Raw genomic sequence first — 15413 nt, 5'->3', positions numbered from 1 at the left:
TGGAGGGAGGAGAGGAGAGAGAGGGTTGGAGGGAGGAGAGGAGAGAGAGAGTTGGAGGGAGGAGAGGAGAGAGAGAGTTGGAGGGAGGAGAGGAGAGGAGAGAGAGAGTTGGAGGGAGGAGAGGAGAGAGAGAGTTGGAGGGAGGAGAGGAGAGAGAGTTGGAGGGAAGAGAGGGAGGAGAAGAGAGGGAGAGAGTTGGAGGGAGGAGAGGAGAGAGAGAGTTGGAGGGAGGAGAGGAGAGAGAGAGAGAGGAGAGAGAGTTGGAGGGAGGAGAGGAGAGAGAGAGAGTTGGAGGGAGGAGAGGAGAGAGAGAGTTGGAGGGAGGAGAGGAGAGAGAGAGTTGGAGGGAGGAGAGGAGAGAGAGAGTTGGAGGGAGGAGAGGAGAGAGAGGGTTGGAGGGAGGAGAGGAGAGAGAGAGTTGGAGGGAGGAGAGGAGAGAGAGAGTTGGAGGGAGGAGAGGAGAGAGAGAGTTGGAGGGAGGAGAGGAGAGAGAGAGTTGGAGGGAGGAGAGGAGAGAGAGAGTTGGAGGGAGGAGAGGAGAGAGAGTTGGAGGGAAGAGAGGAGAGAGGGTTGGAGGGAGGAGAGGAGAGAGAGTTGGAGGGAGGAGAAGAGAGGGGAGGAGAAGAGAGGGAGGAGAAGAGAGGGAGAGAGTTGGAGGGAGGAGAGGAGAGAGAGTTGGAGGGAGGAGAGGAGAGAGAGTTGGAGGAGGAGAGGAGAGAGAGAGAGAGTTGGAGGGAGGAGAGGAGAGAGAGAGAGAGTTGGAGGGAGGAGAGAGAGAGTTGGAGGGAGGAGAGGAGAGAGAGAGTTGGAGGGAGGAGAGGAGAGAGAGAGTTGGAGGGAGGAGAGGAGAGAGAGTTGGAGGGAGGAGAGGAGAGAGAGAGAGTTGGAGGGAGGAGAGGAGAGAGAGAGAGTTGGAGGGAGGAGAGGAGAGAGAGAGAGTTGGAGGAGGAGAGGAGAGAGAGAGAGTTGGAGGGAGGAGAGGAGAGAGTTGGAGGGAGGAGAGGAGAGAGAGAGTTGGAGGGAGGAGAGGAGAGAGAGAGTTGGAGGGAGGAGAGGAGAGAGAGAGTTGGAGGGAGGAGAGGAGAGAGAGAGTTGGAGGGAGGAGAGGAGAGAGAGGGTTGGAGGGAGGAGAGGAGAGAGAGGGTTGGAGGGAAGAGAGGAGAGAGAGGGTTGGAGGGAGGAGAGGAGAGAGAGGGTTGGAGGGAGGAGAGGAGAGAGAGAGTTGGAGGGAGGAGAGGAGAGAGAGAGTTGGAGGGAGGAGAGGAGAGAGAGAGTTGGAGGGAGGAGAGGAGAGAGAGGGTTGGAGGGAGGAGAGGAGAGAGAGGGTTGGAGGGAGGAGAGGAGAGAGAGAGTTGGAGGGAGGAGAGGAGAGAGAGTTGGCGGGAGGAGAGGAGAGAGAGAGTTGGAGGGAGGAGAGGAGAGAGAGAGTTGGAGGGAGGAGAGGAGAGAGAGAGTTGGAGGGAGGAGAGGAGAGAGGGTTGGAGGGAGGAGAGGAGAGAGGGTCGGAGGGAGGAGAGGAGAGAGAGGGTCGGAGGGAGGAGAGGAGAGAGAGGGTCGGAGGGAGGAGAGGAGAGAGAGAGTTGGAGGAGAGGAGAGGAGAGAGGGTTGGAGGGAGGAGAGGAGAGAGAGGGTTGGAGGGAGGAGAGGAGAGAGAGAGTTGGAGGGAAGAGAGGAGAGAGAGTTGGAGGGAGGAGAAGAGAGGGAGGAGAGGAGAGAGAGAGAGAGTTGGAGGGAGGAGAGGAGAGAGAGAGAGTGGGAGGGAGGAGGGGAGAGAGAGTTGGAGGGAGGAGAGGAGAGAGAGTTGGAGGGAGGAGAGGAGAGAGAGTTGGAGGGAGGAGAGAGAGAGAGAGAGAGTTGGAGGGAGGAGAGGAGAGAGAGAGTTGGAGGAGAGGAGAGAGGGTTGGAGGGAGGAGAGGAGAGAGAGGGTTGGAGGGAGGAGAGGAGAGAGAGAGTTGGAGGGAGGAGAGGAGAGAGAGGGTTGGAGGGAGGAGAGGAGAGAGAGGGTTGGAGGAGGAGAGGAGAGAGAGGTTGGAGGGAGGAGAGGAGAGAGAGGGTTGGAGGGAGGGAGAGGAGAGAGAGGGTTGGAGGGAGGAGAGGAGAGAGAGGGTTGGAGGGAGGAGAGGAGAGAGAGGGTTGGAGGGAGGAGAGGAGAGAGAGGGTTGGAGGGAGGAGAGAGAGGGGGAGAGGAGAGAGAGGGGGAGGGGAGGGGGAGAGAGGGGGAGGGGGGGGCATTATTACAACAGTGTTGTCAGCAGTGGAACGGTCCCGATGACACATGCCCATACTGGTCTGAGACCTGTGGGAAAAGAAACGGTCTTGATATGGACCAATTAAAACCATTACAAACTTAATAATTTAATCTGTGAACGCCACTGGCTGATCCTTTGATCCAATCAAAACGTATTTAAGCCAAATAATTGATTGTATTATACTGAAATCAATCCCACATGAACCAAACATACTTCTATCAACATCATTTAGCTTCAGGGAGAGAGCACAGTGTGTCGTGCAAGAGGATTCCATTATGGGCCTAAACCAATTATTCTTTCACAGTTTGACATGCAAAAGAATGAACTCTACGCAGGAAAAGTAAATACATCTGCTCTTTCTGAGAGTGTAATGTGAAAGTGGCCAGAGGTGGAACAAATTAAATCAGAGGGAGACACTATATAGTGTTACACCTCTGTTGTCCCGAATGACACCCTAATCCCTGTATAGTGCACTACTTTAGACCAGGACCCTATTCCCTATATAGTGCACTACTTTAGACCACACTCAATGGGTAGGAGTGCACTTTATAGGGACAGGGTGTGATATGTTATGCAGCCACTGTGTGTCGTGTATCTATCTATACCTTTTCTTCTGAGATATATATATATATATCTAACAGCCCCTACCAGATGGTATGGATACTGATACAGCCTGCAGTCTCAAACCATTTGTCTATGTCCCCTGGAGAAGAGAAGCAATATGACAGGATATTGAACACAATACAGGGGTCTCAGTCAGCCAGGTGTGTGTGTGTGTGCGCGTTTCACAGCTTGGCTGACTAGATCATTCTGATTGGTCGAAAGGGTACTAACTGTTTTCTAATAAACTCATGGTACAGGAGTCCACGGCCCCTCATTGTTTATCCCGTGAGCTAATAACGTCATGTGATCCAGGTCTGGAGTCCTGTTCTATCGACGCCGTTAGCACTGTGGCGTCGACCGTAATGGGCGTAGTATTGACTAATGGCCGTAGTATTGACCATAATGGCCGTAGTATTGACCAATGGGCGTAGTATTGACTAATGGCCTTAGTATTGACTAATGGCCTTAGTATTGACTAATGGCCTTAGTATTGACTAATGGCCGTAGTATTGACTAATGGCCTTAGTATTGACTAATGGCCTTAGTATTGACTAATGGCCTTAGTATTGACTAATGGCCTTAGTATTGACTAATGGCCTTAGTATTGACTAATGGCCTTAGTATTGACTAATGGCCGGAGTATTGACCGTAGTATTGACCGTAGTATTGACTAATGGCCGTAGTATTGACTCTAATGGCCGTAGTATTGACTCTAATGGCCGTAGTATTGACTAATGGCCGGAGTATTGACTAATGGCCGGAGTATTGACCGTAGTATTGACTAATGGCCGTAGTATTGACTAATGGCAGTAGTATTGACTAATGGCAGTAGTATTGACTAATGGCAGTAGTATTGACTAATGGCCGTAGTATTGACTAATGGCCGTAGTATTGACCGTAATGGCCGTAGTATTGACCGTAATGGCCGTAGCATTGACCCTAATGGCCGTAGTATTGACTAATGGCCGTAGTATTGACTGTAATGACCGTAGTATTGACTAATGGCCGTAGTATTGACTAATGGCCGTAGTATTGACTGTAATGGCCGTAGTATTGACTGTAATGGCCGTAGTATTGACTAATGGCCGTAGTATTGACTAATGGCCGTAGTATTGACTAATGGCCGTAGTATTGACTAATGGCCGTAGTATTGACTAATGGCCGTAGTATTGACCGTAATGGGCGTAGTATTGACTGTAATGGCCGTAGTATTGACTAATGGCCGTAGTATTGACCGTAATGGGCGTAGTATTGACTGTAATGGCCGTAGTATTGACCGTAATGGCCGTAGCATTGACCCTAATGGCCGTAGTATTGACTAATGGCCGTAGTATTGACTGTAATGGCCGTAGTATTGACTGTAATGGCCGTAGTATTGACTAATGGCCGTAGTATTGACTAATGGCCGTAGTATTGACTAATGGCCGTAGTATTGACTAATGGCCGTGGTATTGACCGTAATGGCCGTGGTATTGACCGTAATGGGCGTAGTATTGACTGTAATGGGCGTAGTATTGACTGTAATGCTGCTTATGAGGGCTGTATGATGGTATTGCTATAGTTGTGTGCTGACCTGTTCAAACTCCTCCAGGTCCACCTCTCCATCTCCGTTCAGGTCGAACATCTTGAAGGCGATCTCAAAGTTCCTCTGGGGCGCTGAGAGAGAAACACACAGGGGAGAAACGCTACGTTACATCTCATGGTTCAAATATTACATCAACTCTCCTTCAAATACTTTGATCATTTGCTCTGGGTTTGCCAGAAGTGTCCGATTAGCAGCGTTGATGGTTCCCATTGATTCCACTGCACCAGGAACAAGTAAAAACGCACACAAAACAAATACAGGGTCTTCATTTGGGCCTTCGTCCATTCGGCTCTTTTTATTTCTATGGGAGTAACAATAATAATGCACAACATGAGACCGACACCTACAGAGCCTTCAGATTGTATTCACACTACTTGCCTACTTCCACAAGTTGTCGTGGTAAAGCCTGAATTTAAAAACAGATTGAATTAAGATTTTGTGTCACTGGCCTCCACACAATACCTCAAATTAGGTTTTTAGGAATATTCACATTTTTTTTTTATTAATGAAAAGATGAAATGTTTTGAGTCAATAAGTATTCAACCCCGTTGTTATGGAAATCCTAAATAAGTTCAGGAGTAAAGGTTTGCTTAACAAGTCACCATTTTTTAATGACTACCTCATCTCTGTACCCCACACACATACAATTATCTGTAAGGTCCCTCAGTGAATTTAAAACACAGATTAAACCACAAAGACCAGGGAGGTTTTCCAATGTCTCGCAAAGAAGGGCACTTAAATTTGTATTCAGGACATAAAGTGAATTTATGTTTGTATAACACATAAATGAGTAGCATATTTTAAAGCATAGTGGTGGCTGCATCATGTTATGGGTATGCTTGTCATCAGCAAGGACTATGGCGTTTTTTAGGATAAAAATAGACTAAATAGAGCTAAGCACAGGCAAAAACCTAGAGGAAAACCGGTTCAGTCTGCTTTCCAACAGACACTGGGAGACAAATTCACATTTCAGCAGGAAAATAACCTAAAACACAAGGCCAAATCTACACTGGAGTTGCTTACTAAGACAACATTGGATGTTCCTGAGTGGCCTAGTTACAGTTTTGACTTAATATTGCTTTAAAAACTACGGCAAGTCTTGAAAATGTATTTTCTGTCTAGCAATGATCAACAACCAATTTATGAGCTTAATTTTTTTATATATTTTTTTTACAAATAATAATGTGCAGATATTGTACAATCCAGGTGTGGAAGGCTCTTAGAGACTTACCCAGAAAGACTCACAGCTCTAAATCACTGCCAAAGGTGATTCTAACATGTATTGACTCAGGGGGGTGAATACTTATGTAATCAAGATACATTACAGTTTTCTTTCTTAAAACCTCTTAAAGAGGCTGCAAATTTTTTCAGCTTTTTGTTAAAAATCGCTCAAAATTTCAACGTCCTGCTAGAAAGGCCAGGAATATAGTTTATGCATATGATTAGTATGTGTGGATAGAAAACTCTGAAGTTTATAAAACTGGTTAAATCAAATCTAAGTTTTATTTGTCACATACACATGGTTAGCAGATGTTAATCCGAGTGTAGCGAAATGCTTGTGCTTCTAGTTCCGACAACGCAGTAATAACCAACAAGTAATCTAACTAACAATTCCAAAACTACTGTCTTATACACAGTGTAAGGTGATAAAGAATATGTACATAAAGATATATGAATGAGTGATGGTACAGAGCGGCATAGGCAAGATACAGTAGATGGTATCGAGTACAGTATATACATATGAGATGAGTATGTAAACAAAGTGGCATAGTTAAAGTGGCTAGTGATACATGTATTACATAAGGATGCAGTAGATGATATAGAGTACAGTATACATATGAGATGAATAATGTAGGGTATGTAAACATTATATTAGGTAGCATTGTTTAAAGTGGCTAGTGATATATTTTACACCATTTCCCATCAATTCCCATTATTAAAGTGAGTTGAGTCAGTGTGTTGGCAGCAGCCACTCAATGTTAGTGGTGGCTGTTTAACAGTCTGATGGCCTTGAGATAGAAGCTGTTTAACAGTCTGATGGCCTTGAGATAGAAGCTGTTTTTCAGTCTCTCGGTCCCTGCTTTGATGCACCTGTACTGACCTCTCCTTCTGGATGATAGTCTGTGACTATAACAGAACGTGTGGAGGAGAAAAACTGTTCACACAAAAAACACACCAAAAAGATCACTCCGCCGAAAAGCATTTTAAAATTCTGACACGTTGGCTAGATTCACAACGAGTGGAGCTTTAATTGAGTACCCTGCATGTGTGTTTTAATGACAGTTTGAGTTGTATCGAGTACTATTAGTTGTCACTCTGAAATGTCCGCTGATGTTGATCACAGCAGCCGTAAAAGGTTAAACAAAATGTTAGAATTGTTATTCTACTTTGGACAGAGTACTTTGTTTAGATCGTGGACCAACAAAATTACAATTAAATCTATTTTAATCCACATTGTAGCACAACAAAATGTGGGAAATGTCCAGGGGTGTGAATAAATATTTTAATCTCGTTTCATCTCTGCCCGCTTAACCCAGAAGCCAGTTGCACCAATGTGTCGGAGTTCAACTGACGACCGGAGTCAGCCTGCAGGCACCCGGCTCGCCACAAGGAGTCGCTAGAGTGCGATGAGCCAAGTAAAGCCCGCCCTAAACTGGACGATTGTGCGCCACCCTACGGGTCTCCCTGTGACACAGCCCGAGATCGAACCTGGGTCTGTAGTGACGCCTCGAACACTGCGATGCAGTGCCTTAGACCGCGGTGTCACTCGGGAGGCTGAGTGTGAATACTTCTGAAGGCACTCGATCATCTGGGTTCAGGCCTTCACTGCACAGATCAACATGGGTTACTGGGTTCAGGCCTTCACTAAACACATAAACATGGGTTACTGGGTTCAGGCCTTCACTAAACACATAAACATGGGTTACTGGGTTCAGGCCTTCACTACACACATAAACATGGGTTACTGGGTTCAGGCCTTCACTACACAGATCAACATGGGTTACTGGGTTCAGGCCTTCACTGCACAGATCAACATGGGTTACTGGGTTCAGGCCTTCACTAAACACATAAACATGGGTTACTGGGTTCAGGCCTTCACTAAACACATAAACATGGGTTACTGGGTTCAGGCCTTCACTACACACATGTAGTGAAGGTGTATCTCACTAATCATCCCTAAAGCCAACACCTCATTTGGCCGCCTTTCGTTCCAGTTCTCTGCTGCCTGTGACTGGAACGAATTGCAAAAATCGCTGAAGTTGGAGACTTATCTCCCTCACCAACTTCAAACATCTGCTATCTGAGCAGCTAACCGATCGCAGCAGCTGTACATAGTCTATCGGTAAATAGCCCACCCATTTTCACCTACCTCATCACCATACTGTTTTATTTATTTACTTTTCTGCTCTTTTGCACACCAATATCTCTACCTGTACATGACCATCTGATCATTTATCACTCCAGTGTTAATCTGCTAAATTGTAATTATTCGCCTACCTCCTCATGCCTTTTGCACACAATGTATATAGACTCTTTCCTACTGTGTTATTGACTTGTTAATTGTTTACTCCATGTGTAACTCTGTTGTCTGTTCACACTGCTGTGCTTTATCTTGGCCAGGTCGCAGTTGTAAATGAGAACTTGTTCTCAACTGGCCTACCTGGTTAAATAAAAGGTGAAATAAATAAAATAATTTAAAAACCACATCAACATGGGTTCAGTAGTATGTGTGGGAATTGAACCCACAACCTTGGTGTCACCACTACTTGTCGGCCGGTCTGTCTGTGTGAGAGTCAGGTCCACAGAGAGGCCTGTGTGTGTGTGTGTGTGTGTGTGTGTGTGTGTGTGGGACTTACTAGAGAGCACGGTAGTGAGGAAGATGTAATCAGAGAAGGAGATGAGACCACACTCTCCCAGTGTGAAGAAGATACTGTCCTCATCCGCAAACTTCTCCCTCTCCTGGGAAATCTTCTACTCATCAGGAAGAGAGAGAGAGAGAAAGAAGAGCGAGATACACACACTAGTTACGGCCCGTGTCAGCAAGGGGAACCTCCCAGGTTTGGGTTGCAGCATACCACTACTAATCAAGACTGAGAGGCTCCTCACCGTGTGTGACATGATGGAGATCCCCTTCAAGCACACACAAACACACTAATATACAGTAGGGATTAGCACGCAATGCGCTAACACAATGCGCTAACACAATGCGCTAACACAGTGCGCTAACACAGCGTGCTAACACAGCGTGCTAACACAGCGCTAACACAGCGCTAACACAATGCTAACACAATGCTAACACAATGCTAACGACACAGTGAAAACAACCATGCAAGTGCTACATACATGTCACACATCCAGGCAGAGGGAGCAGTGAGGAATCAAAGTTAGTCAGCACAATACAATATAAACTGATCCTAAACAGTGGTATAATAACGCAGACATCAAATAGAGAATCGAGGTCTCTCTCTCTCTCTCACACACACACACACGGTATTCACACTGACTCACAAGTGGGAGAATCTCAGATTAAGCCTAGTCCTAAACTAAAAAAAAAGGTAATTATATTGCATATTATCGAACATGTTTGATCTAGGCTTTATCTGGGACTGGTTATTCAGACCATAGACTCTCACACAGACAGAGGAAAACCACAGAGGAAAAGGACATTAATAAAAGTGAAATTAAAACAGTGATGTTGTAACATGCAGAAACAGCACAGTGGGAGATCACGGTGAGAGTCCATTACAGCACAGAGATCACAGTGGGAGAGAACGAGTACAGTGTGTCACCAGACTACTCTATATAGAGCATGCAGAAATCTGGGTCAGGTCAAGGACTGGCTGAGACCAGTCCCACCACAGGAGTTACCTCCGTCTGATAGAAGAGTCCAGGAGAGAGAGAAGAGGAGAAGAGAGAAGAGGAGAAGAGGAGAAGAGAGAAGAGGAGAAGAGGAGAAGAGGAGAAGAGAGCAGAGGAGAAGAGAGCAGAGGAGAAGAGAGCAGAGGAGAAGAGAGCGAGGAGGAGAGAGCGAGGAGGAGAGAGCGAGGAGGAGAGAGCGAGGAGGAGAGAGCGAGGAGGAGAGAGCGAGGAGAAGAGAGCGAGGAGGAGAGAGCGAGGAGAAGAGAGCGAGGAGAAGAGAGCGAGGAGAAGAGAGCGAGGAGAAGAGAGCGAGGAGAAGAGAGCGAGGAGAAGAGAGCGAGGAGAAGAGAGAAGAGGAGAAGAGAGCGAGGAGAGAAGAGGAGAGAAGAGGAGAGAGGAGAGAAGAGAGAGGAGAGAGGAGAGAAGAGAGAGAAGAGGGAGGAGAGAGAGAAGAGTGAGGAGAGAGGAGAGAAGAGAGAAGAGAGGGAGGAGAGAGAGAAGAGAGGGAGGAGAGAGAGAAGAGAGGGAGGAGAGAGAGAAGAGAAGAGAGAGAAGAGAGGGAGGAGAGAGGGAGGAGAGAGAGAAGAGAAGAGAGAGAAGAGAGGGAGAGAGAGAAGAGAGAGCGAAGAGGGAGGAGAGAGAGAAGAGAGGAAGGAGAGAGAGAAGAGAAGAGAGAGAAGAGAAGAGAAGAGAGAGAAGAGAAGAGAGAGAAGAGAGAGAAGAAGAGAAGAGGAGAGAGAAGAGAGAGAAGAGGGAGGAGAGAGAGAAGAGAGGAAGGAGAGAGAGAAGAGAGAGAAGAGAAGAGAGAGAAGAGAGGGAGAGAGAGAAGAGAGGGAGGAGAGAGAGAAGAGAAGAGAGAGAAGAGAAGAGAGAGAAGAGAAGAGAGAGAAGAGAAGAGAGAGAAGAGAAGAGAGAGAAGAGAAGAGAGAGAAGAGAAGAGGAGAGAGAAGAGAGAAGAGAGAGAAGAGAGGAAGGAGAGAGAGAAGAGAGAGAAGAGAAGAGAGAGAAGAGAGGGAGAGAGAGAAGAGAGGGAGGAGAGAGAGAAGAGAAGAGAGAGAAGAGAAGAGAAGAGAGAAGAGAGAGAAGAGAGAGAAGAGAGAGAAGAGAGAGAAGAGAAGAGAGAGAAGAGAGAGAAGAGAAGAGGAGAGAGAAGAGAGAGAAGAGAGGGAGAGAGAGAAGAGAGGGAGGAGAGGTTAAACACTCCAGCCTGACTCTTCACAAGGGACACACCTTTGCTCTGGTATAAAGTCAAACACAGACACATTAAGTACATAGTGCCCTTACCCAAACAGACCGGCTGTCCCAAATAGCACCCTGTTCCCTATACCCTATATATGGGCCCCCATAACTGTAAAGGGAATAGGGGGCCAGTTGGGACACAGGCCGGGAGCATTCCTGTAACACTATACCCAATAAGCAGAGTCATCTGGACTCATAATAGTTCTGTCCCAAATGGAACTTTAATTCCCTTTATTTAGTCCACTCTTTTTGACCACGGACAATATATCTGTCGCGGGTGTAAATATAGGGGACAATATATTTGTGTCGCGGGTGTAAATATAGGGGACAATATATCTGTCGCGGGTGTAAATATAGGAGACAATATATTTGTGTCGCGGGTGTAAATATAGGGGACAATATATCTGTCGCGGGTGTAAATATAGGGGACAATATATTTGTGTCACGGGTGTAAATATAGCAAATATGGTTTCCACAGTAACATCATTGAAGTTTTACACATTTACAAAAAGGGGAAGGAGTGGGTGAGAGAGAGAGGAGGAGGAGGAGGACGGCAGAGACAGAGAAAGAAGAGAAGCGAGAGAGGAATATTTTATATCCAGCGCTATGGCTGAAATGGAGAGAGAACCCAAGGAGGGGAGGAACGAGGGAGGACAGAGAGAGACAGGAAAACCAGCTGGTGATTGTTTGTGTTGTCTGTAGGTGTGGTACCACTGTAGATGAGTGCATAGTGGCGGCTTTGACTTGTGTTTTTGTGGTGAATGGTACCAGTTGACAGATTGGACATGTGGGCCCTTGGCAAATAACCTGTGCTCACACGCACACACACTAATGTAGAGTACATCATAATATATAATAATAATATATGCCATTTAGCAGACGCTTTTATCCAAAGCGACTTACAGTCATGTGTGCATACATTCTACGTATGGGTGGTCCCAGGAATCGAACCCACTACCCTGCATGATGAAGTACAGTAGAGTATAATACAGTACAGTACAGTAAAGTACATAAAAGTACAGTAAAGTACATAAAAGTACAGTAAAGTACATACAAGTACAGTAGAGTATAATACAGTACAGTAAAGTACATAAAAGTACAGTAGAGTATAATACATTACAGTACAGTAAAGTACATAAAAGTACAGTACAATAAAGTAGTGCACATCAAAGTAAAGCACAGTACAATCATTTACAGTACAATATAGTAAAATAAAGTAGTGAACAGTACAAATAATAGAATTACAAATCTACTCATCTCGCTCCCCGGAGACTTTACTCAGTCTCTCCCCATCCTTCCATCTCCCTCTCTCTGTCAGATGACAGACTTGATATGCTGTGAACCACAGGGCCCCCGATTAAACACCACAGGGCCCCCGTATAAACACCACAGGGCCCCCGTATAAACACCACAGGGCCCCCGTATAAACACCACAGGGCCCCCGTATAAACACCACAGGGCCCCGTATAAACACCACAGGGGCCCAGTAAACAACAGGGGCCCTGGTGGAACATAGTGCACTATATAAAGAATAGCATTCCACTTCGGACTCCCTCTCAGTATTATTGATTTTTTTTTAAAACAGGCTCGTGAATTTCTGTAATAATAATAGGAAGCGTAATCTGTGTTGATTTAGGCTCAGCTGAATGTGCTTGTGAGACAGTTTTCCCCCAGCTAAACCAGAATCATCTTGGATAAACTCTAGCGGTTGTATTTCTATAAATAACACTCAGAGGGTCCGAGTTAATAACCTTCTGCTCTAGCATGCATCCCCAATGGAACCCCACTCCCTATTTAGTGCACTACTTTAGAGCAGGGCCTATAGGTCTCAGGTCAAAAGTAGTGCACATATCTAAGGAATGGGATCCATTTGAGAAACAACCAGGATCTTCAAATGGAGTGTAAATCCTAATTACTGCAGTGCTGGAGTTAATTAAGTAAGTACTGCCTCCCCCTGTGTGCGTCTGTCAGTCTCTGTCACGCTATGAGAGGCCCTGCAGGCTCGAGTCAAGTGCACTGTGTGATTATTCCTCAAGCACTGTGTGTGTGTGTGTGTGTGTGTTCAGCTCAGGCAGAAAGACAAATCAGAGCTTGGGCCAGGAGGGTAGGCTAGGCCACAGGGAGACCGAGAGAGAGACAACTCTGTGGGTTAGGGTAAAAGCCTGGTCAGACTATTTTACACCAACATATCAGATGATCTCTACCAGTCCAGCCAGGCTAGCAACCAGTCCAGCCAGGCTAGCAACCAGTCCAGCCAGGCTCGCAACCAGTCCAGCCAGGCTCGCAACCAGTCCAGCCAGGCTAGCAACCAGTCCAGCCAGGCTAGCAACCAGTCCAGCCAGGCTCGCAACCAGTCCAGCCAGGCTAGCAACCAGTCCAGCCAGGCTAGCAGTCCAGCCAGGCTCAACCAGTCCAGCCAGGCCCAACCAGTCCAGGCTGAACCAGTCCAGCCAGGCTGGAAAACAGTCCAGCCAGGCTTAATCAACCAGTCCAGCCAGGCTCCAACCAGTCCAGCCAGGCTCAAGCCAGGCTGAACTCCAGCCAGGCTAGCAACCAGTCCAGCCAGGCTAGCAACCAGTCCAGCCAGGCTAGCAACCAGTCCAGCCAGGCTAGCAACCAGTCCAGCCAGGCTGCAACCAGTCCAGCCAGGCTAGCAACCAGTCCAGCCAGGCTATTAAAGTCCAGCCAGGCTGTGTGTAGTCCAGCCAGGCTAGCAACCAGTCCAGCCAGGCTGTGCCAGTCCAGCCAGGCTCGCAACCAGTCCAGCCAGGCTGCAACCAGTCCAGCCAGGCTAACCAGTCCAGCCAGGCTAGCAACCAGTCCAGCCAGGCTGCAACCAGTCCAGCCAGGCTAACCAGTCCAGCCAGGCTATTCAACCAGTCCAGCCAGGCTGCAACCAGTCCAGCCAGGCTACTATACAACCAGTCCAGCCAGGCTGCAACCAGTCCAGCCAGGCTACAGTCCAGCCAGGCTCGCAACCAGTCCAGCCAGGCTCGTCTGTGCCAGTCCAGCCAGGCTACCAGTCCAGCCAGGCTCGCCCAGTCCAGCCAGGCTCGCAACCAGTCCAGCCAGGCTCGCAACCAGTCCAGCCAGGCTGTGCAGTCCAGCCAGGCTCGCAACCAGTCCAGCCAGGCTGTGCCAGTCCAGCCAGGCTCTATACAGCCAGTCCAGCCAGGCTCGCAGACCAGTCCAGCCAGGCTCGCAACCAGTACAGCCAGGCCCAGCAACCAGTCCAGCCAGGCTAGCAACCAGTCCAGCCAGGCTAGCCCAAGCCAGTCTGCAACAGTCCAGCCAGGCTAGCAACCAGTCCAGCCAGGCTAGCAACCAGTCCAGCCAGGCTAGCAACCAGTCCAGCCAGGCTAGCAACCAGTCCAGCCAGGCTAGCAACCAGTCCAGCCAGGCTAGCAACCAGTCCAGCCAGGCTAGCAACCAGTCCAGCCAGGCTAGCAACCAGTCCAGCCAGGCTAGCAACCAGTCCAGCCAGGCTAGCAGTCCAGCCAGGCTAGCAGTCCAGCCAGGCTAGCAGTCCTGCTGAAGTCAACTACTAGCACAACACTCCAGTGAACTCTGACTAGATCTGGAAAAACAGCCAGACATGTGCATTAATCTAAACCTCTCAACTTATTCCACTCGAGTGGCTTCCCAGGGAACCAAACTAGGCCGAAACTCAACTGAACTCTCAGAGTCTAACTAAGCAACGGTTTGAGCCAAAGTCACTGGACTGAATAACCACAGTACAGCCACAGGGCTGCATGCAGAAAGACTCTAATCTTTCAACTCAGTTCACTTGGATGCAAGTTAAATGCAGCGCTGCTGTTTAGTGAAATATCCCGTTCAGAAGGCCATTAAAAGTGGGGGGGGGGTGTAGTCTATTCCCTGATCCCAGATCAGTCTGCAGTACAGCCAACTACTATACAGCCGACTATTCCCTGATCCCAGATCAGTCTGTGCAGTACAGCCAACTACTATACTAGTTGGATACCTCCAGTGCTTTCTAAAAACTCTCCTACAAAAACATTCATAGTTTGAAGTTCTCAGCTCCCTGTTCCAACGTGAGCTCAAAGCAGACCTGTCAACAACAACACAGGGGGTTGTAAATGAAAACAGATTGAATCTAGCCTGAAAATAGTTGATCTCCCTGTCAGTGTCCACCCACAAGGTCAGCTCCTGTCAATGGCCACTGCTAGGCACCAGGGGGCGCCGCTGCGTTCAGCCGTGTTCTCATCAACACTTCCAAACACAGCTGGTTAAACCACTTACACAGCTACAGAGGAGGACCTCTGTTTGATTACGATGCTGCGGTGACAAACGGCACAATCTCTTTCACAGTGTGTGTTACACTACGTGGACTTCACTTTCAACACCATCAGAAAACTAGTACAAAACAACTGCATGAGTGGAGCCTGGTTCTGGGGTGAAGCCCGGTCCTCTTTAATGCACTGTAGTAACAGCAACACATTAATTTAATTTTAATTTTACCTTTATTTAACCAGGCAAGTCAGTTAAGAACATATTCTTATTTTCAATGACAGCCTGGGAACAGTGGGTTAACTGCCTGTTCAGGGGCAGAACGACAGATTTGTACCTTGTCAGCTTGGGGGTTTGAACTCATAACCTTCTGGTTACTAGTCCAACGCTCTAACCACTAGGCTACGCTGACGCCCATGACGGTCAACTATCTGCCCTGTCCAACACCGCAGCTGAGACAGAGAGACAGAGAGACAGACAGAGAGACAGACAGAGAGACAGACAGAGAGACAGACAGAGAGACAGACAGAGAGACAGACAGAGAGACAGACAGAGAGAGACAGAGAGAGACAGAGAGACACAGAGAGAGACACAGAGAGAGACACAGAGAGAGACACAGAGAGAGACAC

At 47.6% G+C, this 15413-nt stretch overlaps 1 protein-coding gene across 1 annotated transcript in view; it reads right to left on the bottom strand.

The window, feature by feature from the left end:
• Nucleotides 1-15413, bottom strand: part of micu1 (mitochondrial calcium uptake 1) — a 142044-nt gene that overhangs the window by 27372 nt on the left and 99259 nt on the right. The window contains exons 6-7 of the mRNA XM_052494827.1: nucleotides 8295-8409; nucleotides 4426-4508 (exon numbers count right to left, since the gene is read on the bottom strand). Of these exons, the coding sequence (XP_052350787.1) occupies nucleotides 4426-4508; nucleotides 8295-8409 (198 nt within the window). The remainder of the gene's footprint in view (nucleotides 1-4425; nucleotides 4509-8294; nucleotides 8410-15413) is intronic.

The sequence above is a fragment of the Oncorhynchus keta genome, chromosome 3, assembly GCF_023373465.1.
Source record: "Oncorhynchus keta strain PuntledgeMale-10-30-2019 chromosome 3, Oket_V2, whole genome shotgun sequence".
Lineage (NCBI taxonomy): Eukaryota > Metazoa > Chordata > Actinopteri > Salmoniformes > Salmonidae > Oncorhynchus > Oncorhynchus keta.
The sequence above is the reverse complement of the archived record's forward strand: the minus strand, read 5'-3'. Positions and strand labels throughout refer to the sequence as shown.